This window comes from Alosa sapidissima, chromosome 5 (genome assembly GCF_018492685.1).
Source record: "Alosa sapidissima isolate fAloSap1 chromosome 5, fAloSap1.pri, whole genome shotgun sequence".
NCBI lineage: Eukaryota > Metazoa > Chordata > Actinopteri > Clupeiformes > Clupeidae > Alosa > Alosa sapidissima.
This window is the reverse complement of record NC_055961.1, coordinates 19,857,861-19,877,493: the sequence shown is the minus strand read 5'-3', so window position 1 is coordinate 19,877,493 and position 19,633 is coordinate 19,857,861. Positions and strand designations below refer to the sequence as shown.

Sequence of the window (19,633 nt, the reverse complement as noted above, 5' to 3'; positions counted from 1 at the left end):
CGAGTACAAAGTACTAGTGTGCAGTTACTTTCCCATTCAATGTTGCACTCTGCCGTTCCCTTTATAGGATGACTTGGGTGAACTGTTACAACCCTTTTAAATTTCTGCATCCATCCAAGGTACAAATGATTCCTTAAGGAGATTTTGAGAATAAGGATTTAAGAGAATTTCTAAAGGGTAATTAGAGAGCATATTTCTTACATGCTGTTTCAACAGTATTTAGCCTATTATTCTTGAATAGCGTAGTTGTAGACAACATGTCATGTGTCCTTCAGATATACATACATAGAAGCACTTCTTCAGCACATACAGCCTTTTTGGTTTTTTTTTTGCTACAGAAAGATATATCAGCCAACCCAGTGCACTTGGTAATGTACACATACATAATATCACATATACTAATAATAAGGCCTACTGACCTCCACGAGCTTGGAGAAGAGATACATTGAGATAGTGGTGCTCCTGTAGAAGAACATAGAAATACCGGCCAGGAATCCTGTAAGGGAGGACAAAACAAACAGGATAAAAAAAAAAGCCATACAAGTTGTTTGTAGAAGTTTCTGATTGACTTTGCAATGGTACTGTTACCCCACTGCACATAGCTGTACATATCGGTCTATACGGTTCATACTGAATATCCATATTCATTCTGTATTTCTTATAATATATTACTGTTAATACACTGCATATATCTATATTATTCTTACTACTCTTATAATGTTACTGCTACTACACTGCAAATATCTGTACATGTATCTTGCACTTCTGATTAGACGTAAGCTGCATTTCATTGTCTTTGTACTTTGTACACTGTATTCTGCACAATGACAATAAAGTTGAATCTGATCTAATCTAATTGGACAAGAGGCATCACATTAATATCCTGGAACAACCCCAGTCAGAATGGCAATTTTTGCGTTACATTTGACACTTTACAAGTGAGGAAAGGGACTAATCTGAGAAGGGGGAACGTACAAATGAATATTTAACGGAAAAAACAGGCAAAAGTACAAATGAACGTGCACAGTGACAGCATTTGTTGATTGGAACGCTTGATACTGAACATTCTGGCTACAGTTTTGTACAGTTCTGGCTACAAATTTGTACAGTTACAAATTTGAATAAACAGAATAAATCTAAATCTGCTGTCATGAAACTCAATTTAGTTGGTAGTATAACTGTTGCCTCTCAGGCAGTGGTGATGCCTCGTGCCTACGGCTGAATCACGGTGCTGGGGATATCCTTTGCCAACCCTACTGTCACTCATGCATGTTATGTAGAGGAGTGGAGACACTGTGTTGCATACCGGCAATGAGTGCATGGAGCTCATCGTCAAGGTTTCTTATCCAACGTAAGAAACAACTTGTGCCCTAGGAAGGTGGGAGAGAGAGAGAGAGAAATGGAAAGATAGATAGCAAACCAGTTAGACAGAGACAGACAAACATACAGACAGAAAGGAGAGGAGAATGAGCTGACAACAGGACACAGGTAAACAGTTTGACTGCTGGACCTCTATGCGGCCTGTATCTGTATACCGGTATAGATATGACATTATTTCATTTTATATTATTAGCAGTGGTATTTACCTTTAGTACAGGTTTATTGTTATTAATAAATAGTTTTCTTTCTTTTTGTCATTTTTTACTTATTGGTTTAGTTTTTTTGTTAACTGATTACCTCTGTATTAAGCCTGATATGATGTTTGTTTGTTTGTTTTGTTTGTCTCACTGTACAGCACTTTGGTCAACTGCCGTTGTGTATTCAAGTGCTATATAAATAAATTGACAATGACACTGCATCTCCTGCTGTGAAGGGAAGAAGGTGTCAGCTTCTTTAGAGTATGATACGTACTATACGTACTATGGTGAGAGACCAGACAACTGACAGCACAACAGAGATTTACCCAATCCCCTATGCTTGGATTGGATCTGAGTAAACATTTTGTAATCTGTAAGAGATGACTGCTATAAAGTTACAAAGAATGGAGTAGCCACACATATTTCTTAGAGTTGGAATAAAAACCACTGACACATTAACTAATTTGGGGCGCGTGTGGCTAAGGAGCTGGGCTAGCATGCACTAGCCTGAAAAGTTGTAGGTTGTAGGTACAGTAAGTTAAGGCACTTAACCCTGAGTTCCTCCAGGGACAATGGCCCTTGTAATATAATTGACAAGTCGTTTTGGATAAAAGCATCTGCTAAATAAATAAATAAATGTACATGTAACTAGTTTGTGGAACGCCATGGCTGGGGGCTAGAGGGGGTTGGGACACGGGTTTACCTTGTATATGCTAACGAAGGAGCCCAGGAAGGCTCCGAGTTGAAAGTTCTCCTTGTTGTAGAGGAGTGAGACTAGTCGCGAGGGTTTGGTGAAGGCCTGTCGGAAGGCAGAGGGCACCTTCAGGAAACACTGAATGAGGTAGCCCACACTGAACATCCGGATGAAGCCCTGCCGGACAACGACACACAAACACAACCACGATCAGACACACGAGGGAGACACATGGAGATACACACACAGACATGGAGATGTAATATGCTTTGAGTAGTCAGGCATGGTCCTGTTATTTAGATCGGTAGCCTAGCTTAGCATAATTCACTGGAAGTGGGTCACACCTCTTCGGCTATAGCTAAAAGGGAGCTAACTGGGCTGACTGGTGTAACCCACTTACAGTATAGTGAATTACGCTAAGATAAGCTAATGTGTAGTGACGTTTGTTGCTAGCGTCTGTCGCTAGCACATCTCTGGTGTTGTGGATTGAGGTTCACTTACTGCACAGCATTGTGCCCACTGGCTACAGTAACATTACATAGACACATGAAGGGAAAAGCAGCGCAAAGAGGTCTTACTTTGATGCAGTAGGATATGCAGTTGTCATGGTAGTGCTTGCAGCACCGATGCCTTGGCCCATGTTTACACCTGATGGGACACACATACACAACACAAACACATGATGCTACATATGGGAGTACACACATGGATACTTATGAACAAACATAAAGGACGGCGTACTGACTTCTGTTGCATTGAGCTCCGACTGTGGGGACTGTTTTTAATATAATATATCCAAAGTTGTATGTAAAACTTTATAAATAAAATACATATACATAAAAGTACATATCCTACTGGTCAACTTAGAAGTAACGCAATATTGAATTGTTTGATTTTGACATTTAAGTAAGTAAGTAAGTATATATACACTCTTTTGATTCCGTGAGGGAAATTTGGTCTCTGCATTTATCCCAATCCGTGAATTAGTGAAACACACTCAGGACACAGTGAACTCACAGTGAGGTGAAGCACACACTAATCCCGGCGCAGTGAGCTGCCTGCAACAACAGCGGCACTCGGGGAGCAGTGAGGGGTTAGGTGCCTTGCCGGCAACCCTCCGGTTACAAGACCAAAGCGCTAACCAGTAGGCCACGGCTGCCCCCCATTTAAGTGATATTGCACAGCTGTTTAGTAATTTCTGTTGTGTTCTGCATGCGTGTCTGCATCCCTGCTCATGTTATTGTGTGTGTGAATTAATGCATGCATGGAACAGTATAAGTATTTCACACTTTTTGTGCACATGACATCTCTAATGCATGATTAACTTACATGTTAGTTATAAAGAAGATTACTGAAGATACTGAAAGAATTAATCAAATCAACCGCTATGGGAGGCTATGGGATGACAAGACGAGTGCACCCTCTACCCCTCCCCCACCCCTCAGTGCTCCACTCACAGAGCGTCCAGCAGCCTCTTGGTGAAGGCTGTAATGGATGAGGTTCTGGAAGGTGGCGCCCCCTGGTGGGCATCTGCTGCAGCCCGCTCTGGGGCCTTAGCGTAGGCATGCTCAGCCAAGAAGGAATGAGTGGGGATCTCCTCTTTCCCGACGATAAACCTGACAGAAAACAAGCAAACAAACTGAAAGTGAGTAAGAGCATACTTGCTTCCCTTCCTTTTGCTGCCTTGTTTGTAAGTCTGAGGAAGAGCCGCATGGCTTGAAACGTCACAAAACAAATTAAAAAAAAAACTGCATTCTACATGGTGGATCATCAAAAACTGCAAAAAGCTACATGGTGGATCATCCTTTAGTTTTTCTGGACTTCCTTTCACCAAAGATACAACAGAATTAGAGTAAATAGAGGATGGTTAAAGATCTGTGCAGGGTAGAGAGCGCCTTCATATACACCTTCTCAGTCAGGAAGGAATGTATTCTCTTCTTTTGCCTATTATAAACACGACAGAAAACCAGTGAGACTGCAAGTCAACTAGTCCGTTCTCCTTCCAGTACTGACAGGACAGATTTAGATATCACACAGCACAGGACAATTCCATCTCTCGGGGGGTGGGGTAGGATATTTTATCCTTCAGTGATGCTATACGATGTCAGAACTAGACGCCATATACAGCGGGGAAAATTAGTATTGGACACGTCAACATTTTTTTTAGTAAGTATACTTCCAATGAGGCTATTTGCATGAAACTTTCACCAGACATTAGTATTAACTCAGATAATCCACTCATATAAAAAAAATCCAAACATTAATGTCCATAGGTAGAGTTATGTGTAATAAAGAGGAATGACACAGGAAAAAAGTATTGAACACGCCTGCTGAAATTTCTTAAATACTTTGTGGAAAAGCCTTTATTCGTACTGACAGCTTCAAGGCATTTCCTGTATGACGAAACTAATCAGTCACAGTATTCTGGTACGAGTTTGGCCCATTCTTTTAAACAGATATTCCTTTAATATTGAATATTTCAGGGGTCCCTCTTGTGGATCCTGATCTTTAGTTAATTTCCAAAACTGTTCAATTGAATTGAAGTCAGGGCCTTGATTTCCTTTCTCTGAAACCAATTGAGAGCTTCCTTTGCTGAATGGTTTGGATCATTGTCCTGCTGGAAGGTCTAGCCATGTCTCATCCTCATCATCCTGGTGGAAGTAAAGATTCTCCCAGAACAAAATGACTCCATTCATCATTCCTTTAACTGTATGAAGTCTGCTAGTGCCATGAGATGCAAAACAGCCCAGACCATGATGCCACCACCTCCAAACCTCACTGTTGGTATGGTATTTTTAGGGTGATGCACAGTGCCATTTCCCCTCCAAATATGGTGGGTAGTATGACATCTGAAAAGTTCAATTTTGCTCTTGCCCGACCAGAATACATTATCTCAGTATTTCATAGGATTGTTCAAATGTTGTGTAGCAAACTTTCAACAAGCTTTGACATGTTTTTCTTCAGCAAGAGTCATGCGGGATGAGCGTGCATAGAGGCCATGGTGGTGGAGTGCATTACCTAGGATTTTCTCTGTAACAATTGTACCTGCTGCCTCCAAATCTTTCTGGAGCTTTCTCAGAGTGGTCCTTGGCTTTTCTGACTATCCTTCTGACTTCCTGGTCAGAAATCTTGCAAGGAGATCCTGTGCATGGTCAGTTGATGATGCAGTGATGTTTCTTCCACTTGCAGATAATGGCTCCAATACTGCTTGCTGGATGATTCTGAAGTTTTGAAGTGCATCTGTAACCAGTTCTATTGATATGTTTTGCAATAAGGTTGCAAAGGTCTTGGGAGAGCTCTTTGCCTTTACCCATCATGAAATGTTTCTTGTGTGACACCTTGGTAATAAAAAACCTTTTTATGGTCCACCAGTATGTACTAACCCATCTTATATCAATTTGCACAGACAGGAGGGACAATTTCTCGAACTACTTATAGATTCCAGTTTGTTCCTTGTCATTCCTCGCCTTTGTGTACTGCTTTTTCTTAGCGTGTTCAATACTTTTTCCCTGTGCCATTCCACTTTTTTACTCATAACACTACTTTTAGACATTAATGTTTGGATTTTTATATATGTGTGGATTACCTAAGTTAATACTAATGTCCGGTGCAAATTTCATCCGAATAGCCTCACTGGAAGTATACTTACTGAAAAAAAATGTTGACATGTTCAATACTTATTTTCCCCGCTGTAGAAACTGCAGTGTCTCCGCCTCGGACACAGGCAGACTGGGTTAGATACCCGAACGGCGCAAGTCCCTAATGCTAAATCCCACTCTCTTCAATTTCCTTTACTTTAGACCTACACACCAGACAATGCACGACTGGAACCAGCCAGTCTGTTACCACTGTGCTTTCATATTCAAGTCCTAATGGACTATGGGTATTAATTAAGCCCAGCAAGATCATGCCGCTGCCGTTTCTGTGCTTTTGCCTTTGTTCTCGCTGCGGATTTACAAGTAGGCCTACGGCAGGGTGAAAGGTCAAAGGTCGTAGATGCTTCTTGTGCAGCTAATTGCATGACTGACAGCTAGTGTGTGCTTTACCTCACTGTGTGTTCACTGTGTGCTGAGTGTGTTTCACTGATTCACGGATTGGGATAAATGCAGAGACCAAATTTACCTCACAGGATCAAAAGAGTATATATATATATATATATATATACTTACAGTGATGGCCAAAAGTATTGGCACCCATGCTAAAGTTGACAGAAAAGAGGAATATAAAATCATCTTTTGGAAATTGATCTTAATGCCTTAAGTGATTTCATGGATCCAGAATACTGTGCATCCTGATAAAGTTACCTTGGCCTTTGGAATTAAAATAGCCCCACATCATCACATACCCTTCACCATACCTAGAGATTGGCATGGGTGTTATTTCAGTCAGCCTATTAGCTGGTTTGATTTGCATTGAGCTCAATGAGCATCAAACCAGCTAATAGGCTAACTGAAATAACACCCATGCCAATCTCTAGGTATGGTGAAGGGTATGTGATTATGTGGGGCTATTTTAATTCCAAAGGCCAAGGTAACTCTATCAAGATGCACAGTATTCTGGATCCATGAAATAACTGGCCTTTAAAAATACAAATCTGCCTGTCTCTATGGGAATTTAAAATAGGGGTGGGAATACTTATGACCCCTGTATTTTAAGGAAGAACATTTATTTATTTATGATACATTATTCATTCACTAAGAAAATTGGTGTCCTTAAAGGTTAGATATTTCCTCATTTTTCACTTAAGGCATTAAGATCAATTTCCAAAAGATGATTTTATATTCCTCTTTTCAGTCAACTTTAGCATGGGTGCCAATACTTTTGGCCAGCACTGTATATGTTTTGTTTTGAGCCGCATCTGTCCACTTGTATCCAAACACAGGTATATTACAAAAGCCAGATTAGCAGGATGTGGAGTTCAAGCCAGAGGTGTGTTCAAATTTGGCAAAAAGAGGTAACATTTCTGGTGAGCAGGTTTTCTTTCTTTCTTTCAAAGCAATTTAGTTTGAAGTTAATTTAAAAGTTACATTTGACGGAGCTGATTCTCAATAACACTTCCAATAACAGGTCCGGGTGGGGAGGACTCTGCCCAGGTTATCTGTGTTTTGGCTTCAGGGCTGATGTACAGAGGACACCTGGTCCTTGATCACAAGGGAGAAACAGACCTGAGGAGAGCTTTAGTTCCAGTTCTCCTTTGGGTGTTTGTGTGATTGCTTTGTTTTTTTCCCCCACACACATTTTAACCATTTACTTATGTCCACGTGAAGAAAATGGTACAGGGACAGAAATATTAAGAATGCAGTGCAATACATATGCAAACCTATGGACCTATGCGCACACACACACTCACACACACAAAACAAACACACACACACACACCACACACACACACACACACACACACACACTTACTTCAAAGCCGAAAAAGCAAATCCTTTCAGACCGTCTTTGCACCTGTAAGGACAGATTTGAAAGACGTGAAAATCTGGATATAGCTGCGCCCAGGTGAGCATCAAGAGACTCTTGTTCTAATTACAAGCCTTTGACAGCGGACCATTTTAGGTTGTAAGCTGTTCCACTCACCGAAAGAAAAACATGTAGAGCGACGCAGTGAGGCAGAACAGCAGCACCTGCGAGAGAAGGGGACAACACAACCCAGCGTTAAGGTGCTGCAACCAGACTCAGGGGGCTAAACATTTCTAGCAGTGCTCCTGTGTAGTCCAGCCATTAAGGACAGAGAAATTACATGTTCAATTACCAAAAATCGAAATGTCCTCTGGTCAAGCCTCCGAACGCTTGTCATTACAATACAAATTGTTCAATGTGCATTAAAAATACCAGTACACAGAATTATATCTAATTTCTTGAAGAGCAGAGTATTTTTTTAAGTATATTTTTTGGGCTTTTTATGTCTTTAATGTGATAGGATAGTGGAGAATGACAGGAAGTGAGTGGGAGAGAGAGTCGGGGTGGGATCTGGAAAGGACCACGGGGCGGGAATCGAACCCGGGTCGCCGGCGTACGGTCCAGGTGCACCGGCCAGTTGAACCACGGCCGGGGCCGAGCAGAGAATTATTGGCAGGGAAAAAACATATAATATGGATATTTAGTTTTTCACTCTTTAGATCAGGGGTGTCAAACATAAGGCCTGGTGGCCGGATCAGTCCAGCCATCAGGTTTCATACGGCCCCCCAGATGTTTTGGGTAGGAAGGGAAAATTAATTAACAATCCAGATGTCTTCAACAATGTGTAATAAGCAATATCTCCATGACGTGATAAATTGATTAAACCAACACTACAAACCATCCCCATGAAGGAAGGGACAAAAAACATGGAAGGAAGGTATTTCAAGACAGAAAGAGCAGTATATGACAGCAGTACATTATGTGTACTTGTTTGCTCCTAAGTGAGATCATGAAACAACACTGATACCCATGCAGAAAACTGATAATGACCAAGAGAATGACGGCCTCCCACGAGGTCTCATTCCAACAATTCCGGCCAACTACCTAATATGAGTTTGACACTTCTACTTTAGATCATCGATCAGTGAAGGCTGGGAGATTCTGCCATACCTCGCCATGCTTGAGTGGATTAACGATCCCTCTAGTGACTGCCATACGAAACACCGTCTCTGTTGCCTGAAAACGACAAACATCTGAACATTGTAACAAACTAGTTATACTGAATCATCCTGTGGTATATAAACTGATAACAATTGACTTGGACAGTCCGGACACAGAAACTTAACAGATCATCTGTTAAAGTGTGACGTATAAACTATATACAAACATCCTGTGGTATACCAACATTTTCAAAAACAATTTTACATTGTTTAATAGGTTCTTACCAGGTTTGCCATGTATATTGTTAGAAGTCCTCTCCTGTGTAAACATTTCAACCAATCCGTGTAAAGTGACAAATTAAGATTTTGAAGGAGTGCCAAAATACACAGAGTATTACATGCACGTGCCTGTTTGTTACGCACGTAGGCACGCACGCTATGTGACTGTGTCTGTGACGTGATCTGTTTGTTTACTTGGGAAGGGGCAGTGAATTAATGTTATATGTGGTGTAGTGACCATTACTGTTTTGCAATGGTAGAGGTAGAGACCTGTGAACAGAAATATCTCTTTGTGAAAATAAAGACTGCGTGTGGGGGTCAAGTTTGAATAGGTACTTTAAGCATGCCTATCGGGTGACAAAGGTGAAATCGCCATAATCACGCTGAAGAAGGGTGTCTTGCCCGAAACGCCCATGGGGCGATTAAAAGGTGTTAAGCGCATCAGTCTGGTCATTGACAATAAAGACGACTCATCCATTAGTGGTGTAATGATACCAAAATTATGACTGATATGATACCATGCCAAAGTAACTTGATACCAATACTGAAATGATATCATGGCAAAACATCAGTAGTAGAAGTAATAAAATAGGCATTGAACAGAAAATGCCACTTCATTTTTTTTCAAAAGATAACAAATCCAGCTTTTATTAAAGGAACCGTATATAAGAAATGTATTTCAATTAATCATAAAATGGCCCTGATATGTCACTAGACATTAAGAAATCATGTTCATTTAAAATACTTATATAACTGACAACAGTAGTCCGGCCAGGATATTGTCATTTAAAAAGTGAAGTTGCAGCCCTCAAATGATGTTGTCATGTTGTGTTTTGGCCTGATGGGCCACCCAGCTCTGCCAGTCAGGGGGGAGGGGGAGGGGATACACCGCTCTACAAGTAATTTGAAAGTGATTGCAGTACCAGTTTTGGCCACAATCTTACATACGGTTCCTTTAAAACCTGATTTAAATAACATTCTTAAAACTATCAGTACTAACATTTTTAATTTCAGGGTATCGAGATGTCTTTCTAATACCGGCGCATCGTGCAACCCTACTATCAAAAGCACAGCACATTACATGGACAGTTGTCCTTCACACGGAGACACACCTGCTCTTTCTCTCTATTAGGATGGAGATGTAGGACGCTGGCAGCGCTGCACCAAAGCCCGCAGACCAAGAGTAGAATCCTCCGAGCAGTTTCCTGCACAACACAAGAGTTATTAAAACATGGATTTTCACACACACACACACACACGCACAAAGGGGTGTGGGTGATAAAATCCAATCCATTTCTCTGGATTTTTTTAATTGATTTGATTTTTTGACATTGGGATTTATATTATGTACAGGTGGAAAATATCTATGACTAGTCTATTCAACTAACATTAATGATTAGAGCTACCCTTAAAATCCAGAGTTCTCACAACAGCACAATGGAATTGTCTCTGGGAGACACTCTGGCAACGAGCAATGATGCACGTTACTTTTTCCCCTTGCATCCCGTGGAACCAATCAAATCGTATCTGATAGCGTGCCAGAGGCGAGCTAAACTGATGACGACAGTGCTGCAACATTGATCGTAGTGTTATCCAATTGCGTCGAAGTCCGGAATCATTCAGAGTAAACATTGGTCTAGTGTTATCCAATTTGCGTGCAGTGAGATTTTCAAATGCTGCTTGGTGCCGTCCCTCGAGTTGGGCCATTACATTGTTCGTGGCCAGACCCTTAATCTTTCTAGATTATCAGGGTCTGGATTTTCCAGGCTAGATTAGAGCAGGGATTCCCAAACAGTGGTACAGTATGTGAGCTTCCACTAGGGGGTACGCAAGATGAAAAGGGCAATGTCAGAAAAGTCTCAAGCCTGTTCTCTCTTTGTTCTTTGTGTTTCATAATGTGGTTCTCCACACTGTTTTTTTAGTGTGAGAGCTCATTGACCAGTTGCACATTTTGATTTTGTTATTTGTTATCATGTAGGGCAGCTAATTAAACATGATGCCTGGAATGAGTCAATTGAATGTGTTACGTTTTTATGTGTCGGATGGTGGTCGTCCCACGAGGTCTCACGCGAGCCAAGTCAGGATGTAGGTGGTGGTACGCAGGGAAAAAAGTTTGGGAACCGTTGGATTAGAGGAATGAAACCATTTCCAGTGATCAGAGGAATATGCTGACTGAATTCAACCACTTCAACAAATACTGAGATGATGAAAAGCTACTCTTTAAAGGAGAATTCCGGTGTGATATTGACCTAAAGTGTATTGAAACATGATACCGAGTGTGAACGTATGTCTCATAGCCCATCTCGACTTGTCCCCTGCACTCCAAAATCTGGCGCTAGTTAGCCGATGCTACCAACAACTTTTTCAGTAGTGGTGCTTCGGCATCGGGCTAGCCATGCAAATAAATCACTGTTTTACACCCATTTACGAGGCTCAATGTATCTCCACACTTCATTGGTAGACTTCCTAGGGCCCTGACATTTAAAACGAGACATTGAGAACTTTGAAAAAGCACTGGTAGTTTACTTACAAGACGATTTATACAGACAGTATCTTCACGAAGTTTAACGTTTGCAGCCATCTTGAATTTAGTCACGATAAGTCGAGCAACGAGTAAGAATGAACAGGTATGATAAGGGATCAGATTCCAAAAATAATTCAGTGGAAATGCATGGATTCCAGTTTCTTCCAGTAGCAGAAACTGGAATCCATGCATTTCCACTGAATTATTTTTGGAATCTGATCCCTTATCATAGCTGTTCATTCTTACTCGTTGCTCGACTTATCGTGACTAAATTCAAGATGGCTGCAAACGCTAAACTTCGTGAAGATACTGTCTGTATAAATCGTCTTGTAAGTAAACTACCAGTGCTTTTTCAAAGTTCTCAATGTCTCGTTTTAAATGTCAGGGCCCTCGGAAGTCTACCAATGAAGTGTGGAGATACATTGAGCCTCGTAAATGGGTGTAAAACAGTGATTTATTTGCATGGCTAGCCCGATGCCGAAGCACCACTATTGAAAAAGATGTTGGTAGCATCGGCTAACTAGCGCCAGATTTTGGAGTGCAGGGGACAAGCCGAGATGGGCTATGAGACATACGTTCACACTCGGTATCATGTTTCGATACACTTTAGGTCAATATCACACCGGAATTCTCCTTTAACCCAAATTCTTGTTATCTCGACTTGCATGTTGTGACAGACAATAATGCATTTGGTACCAAACTTTTGCTGTCTTTTTCACATGGGAATTCTGCAATGCACACAGGCTAACACTAGTTTTACACATTTAAAAGACAAATGCATGGCTGACTTAACCTTACCTGAGAATGCAGAAAAAAGCTATGTACAAGCCTCCATTTGCAGTAAGGAAAGAAGTAGATTGCAAAATCTCAGGTAGTAATCTCTTGATATAATAGTCTTTTTTCCTTCTTCTTAGGATAGCTGCAATCTGAAAAAAAAGAGTAAAAATATATATATTTTAGTAGGGATTGCTGAACGTTATGGTCCTCAGTGACACCTGAATTTCTTCTGGCAATGGAGACGCCAAGCGACTTCTATAGAGTAAATGTCTAAATATTGACCTATGACACACAATGAAAGTGTGACACAACTGAAACACGAATGCAAAAACTGTAGACAATGATAACTGATCACCTTGTTCATTGTCCAAAAAACAACCTCAAGGAATTCTTCTGCTATGTGTGGTTGCCAATGTTTGGATTGTTTTTAACAAGCAACCAAGCAGAGTATTATGGTAAAGGTAAGCCTACTTTGGGCACAGAACTTTAACCCAAGTTCATGAGGTGAACTAAACGGCTAAGTTAGCTTGCTGTACATGTCAGGTGGCAAAGGTAATGATAACAACGACTTGTCAGTCAACTCTAATTTGCACCCCACGACTAAAAACCAATGCTTTGCAGGACGGGAAAACAAACACATAGCTAGAAAATTCGAATACAACTTTTGCCTCGCTCGAACAAATCGACAATACAGCTAATTACGATAGCCTTGCGATGGTCCGCTAGCGATAGCTATCGCTATGCTCCTAACTTACTTACTCCATCTAGTAGCAAGCAAGCTAGCATCGGCACTGCTAAGCGTCCTTAGGGAATGGGGTTCATTATTTCGTAACTGCACAGTGAAGTGTGAAGACTCACCAGATACAGCGGTGCATAAATTTTGAAGGACACCTCCAAAGCCCCCGCCGTAACTTGCAGTGTCGATAACGTACATGAGGGATTCCATGTATGTCCGATCTCGTAGCAACTGTGCGGTATAGACTTACTGAAAGCAGCCATATTTGCAGAGACGACCAACAGGCACCCGTACAGGCGCGCGCGCTCGAGTGCACGCGCGCGACACTAGCCAAAGCAAAGATTGTTTGGCCAAAGTACGGGGAAAGAGATAGATAGATAGATAGATAGATACTTTATTGATCCCCAGGGGAAATTCAAGGTCTCAGCAGCATACATACAACACAAACACATTCTTTAACAGCAGAAGAGTAATTAAAGTATATAATATAAAAACACAATTTACGCAGTAAGGACAGTAGGCTAGAAGATAAAGAATATGCTAAATATACTAAAATACAAATTATACTAACACTTAATACAATATATAAAAAATATACTAAAATACAAATAACAAAATTACAAATTATACTAACACTTAATCTAAATAAATTCTAAAAACAGTATCCACATAGTGGTGATTAATAAATCAGAGGCGCTTGCAATGACTGAGGCAGGGGCTGAGCCTGTGATTCTCTGTGCATAGTAAGGTATGGTAAGGTGCTCTAAGGTGCTCTGTGTGAATGAGTGTCATGGTGGTAGTGCAATGGTGATAGTGGTCATGGTGATAGTGCAAATGAGTAAGTCAACTGTGCAACAATGCAGAAATAAAGTAAAGTAAAGTCTATATATCTATATATTTAACTATTTAAGAAAATGAAAAATGTGGCCACAGTTCGGCTGTGGCATGGAGGGGGGGGGGGGGGGGGGTTATGCATATGTTCTAATGTGCTAATATAGCACGCAAACAGTGAGGCATAAAGACAGTGGTACAAGTGGCTAGTGGACAGACAGTACCAAACATGGAGGGGATGAAGAGGCAGACAGACTATGCAGAAAGGTCGTGTTTGGGGTTATTGGAGGTCATAAAATGTATGCTGTTGTGTCTCCCCTGTGATAGATTTTCAAGCAGGCAAGCAAATTGTGCTCTCATGCAGATATGTTGTTAGAGTGTGGGCAGGTGAAGGATATGTAGGCTTGTTACACCAAAGCTAAACATCACAAGACTGAGGCAAAGTCCTTTTAGGCAAGTCCCTCCACTCGGCGGCCATATACCAACGTTTTATGGGCACTCATCGGGCACAGTCTTTGGGTCGAACTGCGCGTGCGCAAGGCTTCACGACACCAATCTTGCTCCGGCGGCGAGATCACAACACATGATTGGCACGATGTCTTCACAACACACCATATGATTGGCTCAATGTATTCACATCACACCACATGATTGGCTCAATGTATTCACATGTCGACGTTTTGCCGGCCATATTGACGTGACAAACTAGCCCCATGCATTTCTATGGAGTATTTTTTGAGTGCCGTGTCTCCACATTAGAAAGTCTCTGACTGAGGCACGAGAACATGCAAACAGCTCCTTTGAACAATTGCACACTGCATCTTTAAATAGGTGTTAGACTGACCAAATCACTGGGTTGGTTTGTGTGTTGCCAGTTGCTTTGCTTATGTCATTGCCCACCTGTCCTATTGCCTCCCCAGTTGGAAGTTTAATTAGATTAACTGTTGCTTGGTGTAGGCCTACTGATAGCCTACTGAACTTAAACTTAATAATGTGAAGATGGTTTTCCTGCAGATGAAAAGTCACAAAACAAACAAACCAAAATGTTGGCATAACTGATTGTTTTTTCATGTTACATCGTCCCCGTGCAGTTGTGCTGCCAATTAGGCTATGCAAGCTCACTTTGAATAAATAATAAATAATAAAGATTCCCACAAACATTTTGTAATGTAACAATGCCATTGAAATAGCCTACATCTCACATATACTTCTTTAATTCAGAATTTGTCATTATTTAGTAGCCCACATCTGTCCAATCCAGTCCAGTCTATTTTAAGTTTGTTCTGTAAATATTTTTAGGCTTATTTACTCAGCTGAGCCCATTTGCTTTAGGGTTAGACTTTAACAGACATGGTTTTCAAGGACATCTACACACTATAAAGGCTGGTAAGAAGCCTAGTAGTTACACATAATTGCAGTTGCTGTCAATTCTTTTTGTGAGTACTACAGAGGTAAGCATAGAATTGAGGCACTTTGTCATATGGAACAATTGTTACTACTAAACCCTATCTTGTTTTATTTATTGATGTTTGATATCCTTTCTTGTATTGCATTGCAGAAAATTGAATCCCAAAGAAAAGCTATGAAAAATACAATCATGTTCCTTTTACTTACATGGTGCACCATAACATCTCAAGGTTAGTTTTTAAAAATATGTGCATAACATGTAAATACTTAAGAAATAAGTAAATAAATACAAAAGTATTCAAAAAGATACATTTTGTATCTTGAAAATTATTTGTTTATGTGTAGATGTATAGCATAGCAGTAGGCTTAGGCTACATAGTATGACCACTGCACGGATCTGAGTGTATCCGGAAAAAAACACATTTCTTAACCTCTCTCCATCCCCTGCTCATGTAACTCTTACCGCAACTCTACTGTTTGATGCACCATTTCATTCAAAATGTAAAAAAATGTGCCTATGTATACATGTACATTTGACCAAATGTTCACATATTGCACAAAAATATGTGTCCTAAAGCCCAAGCCACACTCATATCCTCTACAAGATCACAAATTTGTGTGTACTCCCTGACTAAGACATGTCTGCAACAATGGACAAAGTATTCATTGATACCTAAATGAACGTATATTTGCATTGCACAAGTATACGTCTATCATTATGGTTGCACACTGCTTTGCACCCTTCACATTTTTTGGCACCCCTGGTAAGGATGAGTAAACAAAGGTATTAAAAAAATCGGTTACACTTTACTTGACACTATGGACATAAAAGTGACATGAGACTGTCATGAATGTGTCATAAACAAGTCACGTTTATGACATAGCGCTTCTGTTATTAAGTGACATTTGGTTTTTGTAACAAGTTAGGGTTAGGTTTAGGGTTCATGTGTCATGACATTGTCATATGTTCATAACAGTGTCATGTCACTCTTATGTCGATACTGCCAAGTAAAGTGTTACCAAAAAATCTTTGGGCATTTTATGAAAAAATGAGGACAAATTCAACATTGAAGTGAAGCCAATTTTATTCTCATATAAATATTTTTAACAAAACTCGTATACCACTATTATTGGCAGCCCTGTATTTGGTTATTTGCAAAGCCTCAGACTCTGGAATAATCTCCCTATAGAAATTAAGTCCTGTCCCACCATCAGTAGTTTTAAATCAAATTTAAAGACCCATCTATTTTCTTTGGCCTATAATGTCCATTAATTTCTCCCCTTGTTTGTTTTTTAAAATCTTATTCCTATTTCTTTTCTGCATTATATTAACTGGCATCTTTAACTTTACTGTACATATTTCTCTAGGCCTAGATTATTATTATTTTATTTCTGAGCACCTTGGGTCAATTACATTGCGTTTAAGTGTGCTATATAAATAAATATTACTTGACTTGATTTGACTCCCTTTGTCAATAAAAGAGCCTTCTCCTTTAACATGTCATAAATAGGAGAATACAAAGTAGGTGATTTGAGAGCATTCCTCTTTATAGAATATCTCCGAATAGTCCAGATTTATAGGTCCACTCTTGTGCATTCTCCTCTTAAGGACACCCCACTGCTGTTCTAGGGAGTTCAGATCAGGGAACTGAGATGACCATGACAGAAACTTGAATTAGTGTTCAGTAAAAAATGTTGCGTTTATCTGAACATATGTTTTGGATCATTGACCTGCTGTATGACCGGCTGGAGCTAAAAGTGGTATCGCCAGAACCACTGGAACGGCTGGATGAACTGACATTGACCTTATTTGTAGAGCATCATAAATTATTTGTGCATGCATTATGAACAAAACTTCCAGACTTTTTCAAGACTTTTGAGAAGCACCCTGTTCCACAGAGACAGAAATCAGATCACCAGAAATAACCCTCTGGAGAAGAACTAGGCTAAATACACAGACACAATCTGTCAGTGAATGACACAAAACTGAATGTAAAAAAACCCAGATATTAACAGAAAGATATACAATAGAGAAAAATGAGAACGATTTACTTAAAGGTGACATTTACATTCATTCACACTTAAAAGCTATTTACAAATTAACACTGTCATTCAAGCTATACTCTGCAGAAAAAGACACCTGAGAATAATAATAATGTGTTGCATTGTTTCTGTTGTCTCACAGATAAAGGAGATCTCAGAGGACAAGTATTTTCTTTTCCAGAGGAATACGCCAGCTCTTACGCGAGACTTGCACCGTTACTCTCAAAGCCCCTCTCCTCAGCTACTATCTGCTTACGGTTCTACACGGATCGATTAGGCAGCATTTCTCTCTTGACGCTAAACATAACCGGACAACCAGCTGCTCTCACAATATCTAGGCATTCACCAGGCTATCAATTGCTCATTGAGGATAAGGCTATATTTTTCTATGGCTTTCCTTGCTACTTGAATAAGTGGAACTCACTATGTACAACCTGGAATGGAAGCACTGGGATGTCTCAGATGGTCATCAATAAGAAGCCCAGTGTCAGGAAAGTTGCACATGCTGGAGGTTCCCTTGGTGCAAACCCCAGTGTAATACTTGGACCAGATAAGGGGTCATTCATGGGACATATCACTGATGTGCACATTTACGACTATGTAATCTCACCATCCGAAATCCAGAATTATATGCAGGGAAATTTTTTGAGATACACCCTCGGTAATTATCTAAATTGGGGATCGGTGGATTACTCTATAAATGGATATGTGCTGGTTGAGGATATTAAAACATTAAATTCATGGAATTAGAGAGTGTGTGCACACTTAACAGCTACACTGTGTTTCTCAACATCAATTTGTGCCTTAGTGCTCTTGTTAAATTAATTTAGTGTCATTCATGAATGAACACTGTACCGTTCTCTTATTTCTTTGTTGTGTTGTTTTTTGTTTGTTTCTTAAATGTATGTCATTATTATCATGTACTTTATAAAACTAGATGTACCGCATAGCGGTACAAAATATGACCGCCGCTCAGTCCTGTACATCCATTCCGCGAAAATAAATCACACTTCAATTTGTCTCCATCTCTTACTCCATCCCCCACTCTTGAAACTTTTGTGTATGCTTGTTTGGCATGCCTGAGTGTGTGTGTGCGGCTGCACAGAAAGTAGCCTACTTGTGCTGAAAAGGTGAATAGATTGTAGAATAGCCAAAGAAGATGTAGCATTGTTATAAAACCTTTAAAATCTCTAAACAATCACAAGTAGGGCAGGTCATCACAGTTCATCCATTGCAACTGGATTGATGAAAGGTCACTTACACCTGTAGGCTACATTGTATTTGGGAAAAGCAAAAGGTATCAGCATAATGTTATTTATTTATTTATTTATTTATTATGTATTTATAAACAAAAACATCTCTGTCAGTTCCATGCCGTTTTCAACAGCTATCAAAAACAAAGGTCATTTTTGGATGGATGGATTTTTTGTGAATATTTCTTCTTCTACATAAGATTTTAGTCATCTTTAGTTCATGTAATACTTTATTGTCAATGCACAAATTAAGTAGTAGTCTGAAACGTTATTGTTAATGCACAAATTAAGTAACAGTAGTCTGAAACGAAATGCTGTTTTACATCTAACCAGTGGTGCAAATAACTGACATGTCCAAATGGGCCTTGATGAAATGCGTCGCTAGACTGTTCATACACATTTTAACGGGCCAAAGTTGAAGAGCTTTTGTCCGTTATTGTTCGTGCAAATATAGGCTGATTCATGTTCCCTTGCATTGTGTAACTGAGGTCCATGGCTAGTCTGGCTTTCATCAGACCAAGCTCAATCTTTTAAGAAATCAAAAAATAAATAGCGGGCAGATCAGGCTGGGTTCACCCAGCCTAGTCCATAGGCACCCGATATTGTTTAATTTTCAGATTGAGATATACACGCTCTGGCTATTCTAAATGCAAAAATGCATTAGGGAGTTATGACAAAACTGTAACTAACAAACTAGATCCTAATAGAAAGCTGTTAGCTTCCCTAAGCTACAGGTAGGATTATAAGGTAGGCCTATTTACAACATAAATTGTCAATAGGCTATGCTGGCGACACAAATAAAATCTCCTTTGGAAACCAATGGCTTACGACTTACAGTATCAAGCGGACTTAAACTGCCATATCGTGGCGAAAAGTTGTAATAACATTCACGCAGTTCCATGAGTCAAGGAAAGCGCGACTGAAGTAGCCACTTCTAAATGGGACC

The 19,633-nt window shown here is 40.1% G+C and overlaps 1 protein-coding gene and 1 long non-coding RNA gene across 2 annotated transcripts in view; one reads left to right on the top strand and one right to left on the bottom strand.

Annotated features, from left to right (window-relative positions):
- tmem135 (transmembrane protein 135) overlaps window positions 1–13,438 on the bottom strand; it is an 18,552-nt gene extending 5,114 nt beyond the window's left edge. Inside the window, exons 1-12 of the mRNA XM_042092862.1 lie at window positions 13,276–13,438; window positions 12,439–12,566; window positions 10,229–10,321; window positions 9,123–9,156; window positions 8,848–8,913; window positions 7,855–7,901; window positions 7,684–7,725; window positions 3,729–3,887; window positions 2,850–2,919; window positions 2,281–2,448; window positions 1,307–1,370; window positions 420–496 (exon numbers count right to left, since the gene is read on the bottom strand). Of these exons, the coding sequence (XP_041948796.1) occupies window positions 420–496; window positions 1,307–1,370; window positions 2,281–2,448; window positions 2,850–2,919; window positions 3,729–3,887; window positions 7,684–7,725; window positions 7,855–7,901; window positions 8,848–8,913; window positions 9,123–9,156; window positions 10,229–10,321; window positions 12,439–12,566; window positions 13,276–13,416 (1,089 nt within the window). The 5' untranslated portion in view covers window positions 13,417–13,438. The remainder of the gene's footprint in view (window positions 1–419; window positions 497–1,306; window positions 1,371–2,280; window positions 2,449–2,849; window positions 2,920–3,728; window positions 3,888–7,683; window positions 7,726–7,854; window positions 7,902–8,847; window positions 8,914–9,122; window positions 9,157–10,228; window positions 10,322–12,438; window positions 12,567–13,275) is intronic.
- A 1,905-nt stretch (window positions 13,439–15,343) lies between these two features.
- Window positions 15,344–18,299, top strand: LOC121709458. The gene is made up of 3 exons (XR_006031960.1): window positions 15,344–15,435; window positions 15,543–15,621; window positions 17,577–18,299. It is a non-coding gene; the product is annotated as an uncharacterized LOC121709458 (long non-coding RNA).
- Window positions 18,300–19,633: the final 1,334 nt, after the last annotated feature.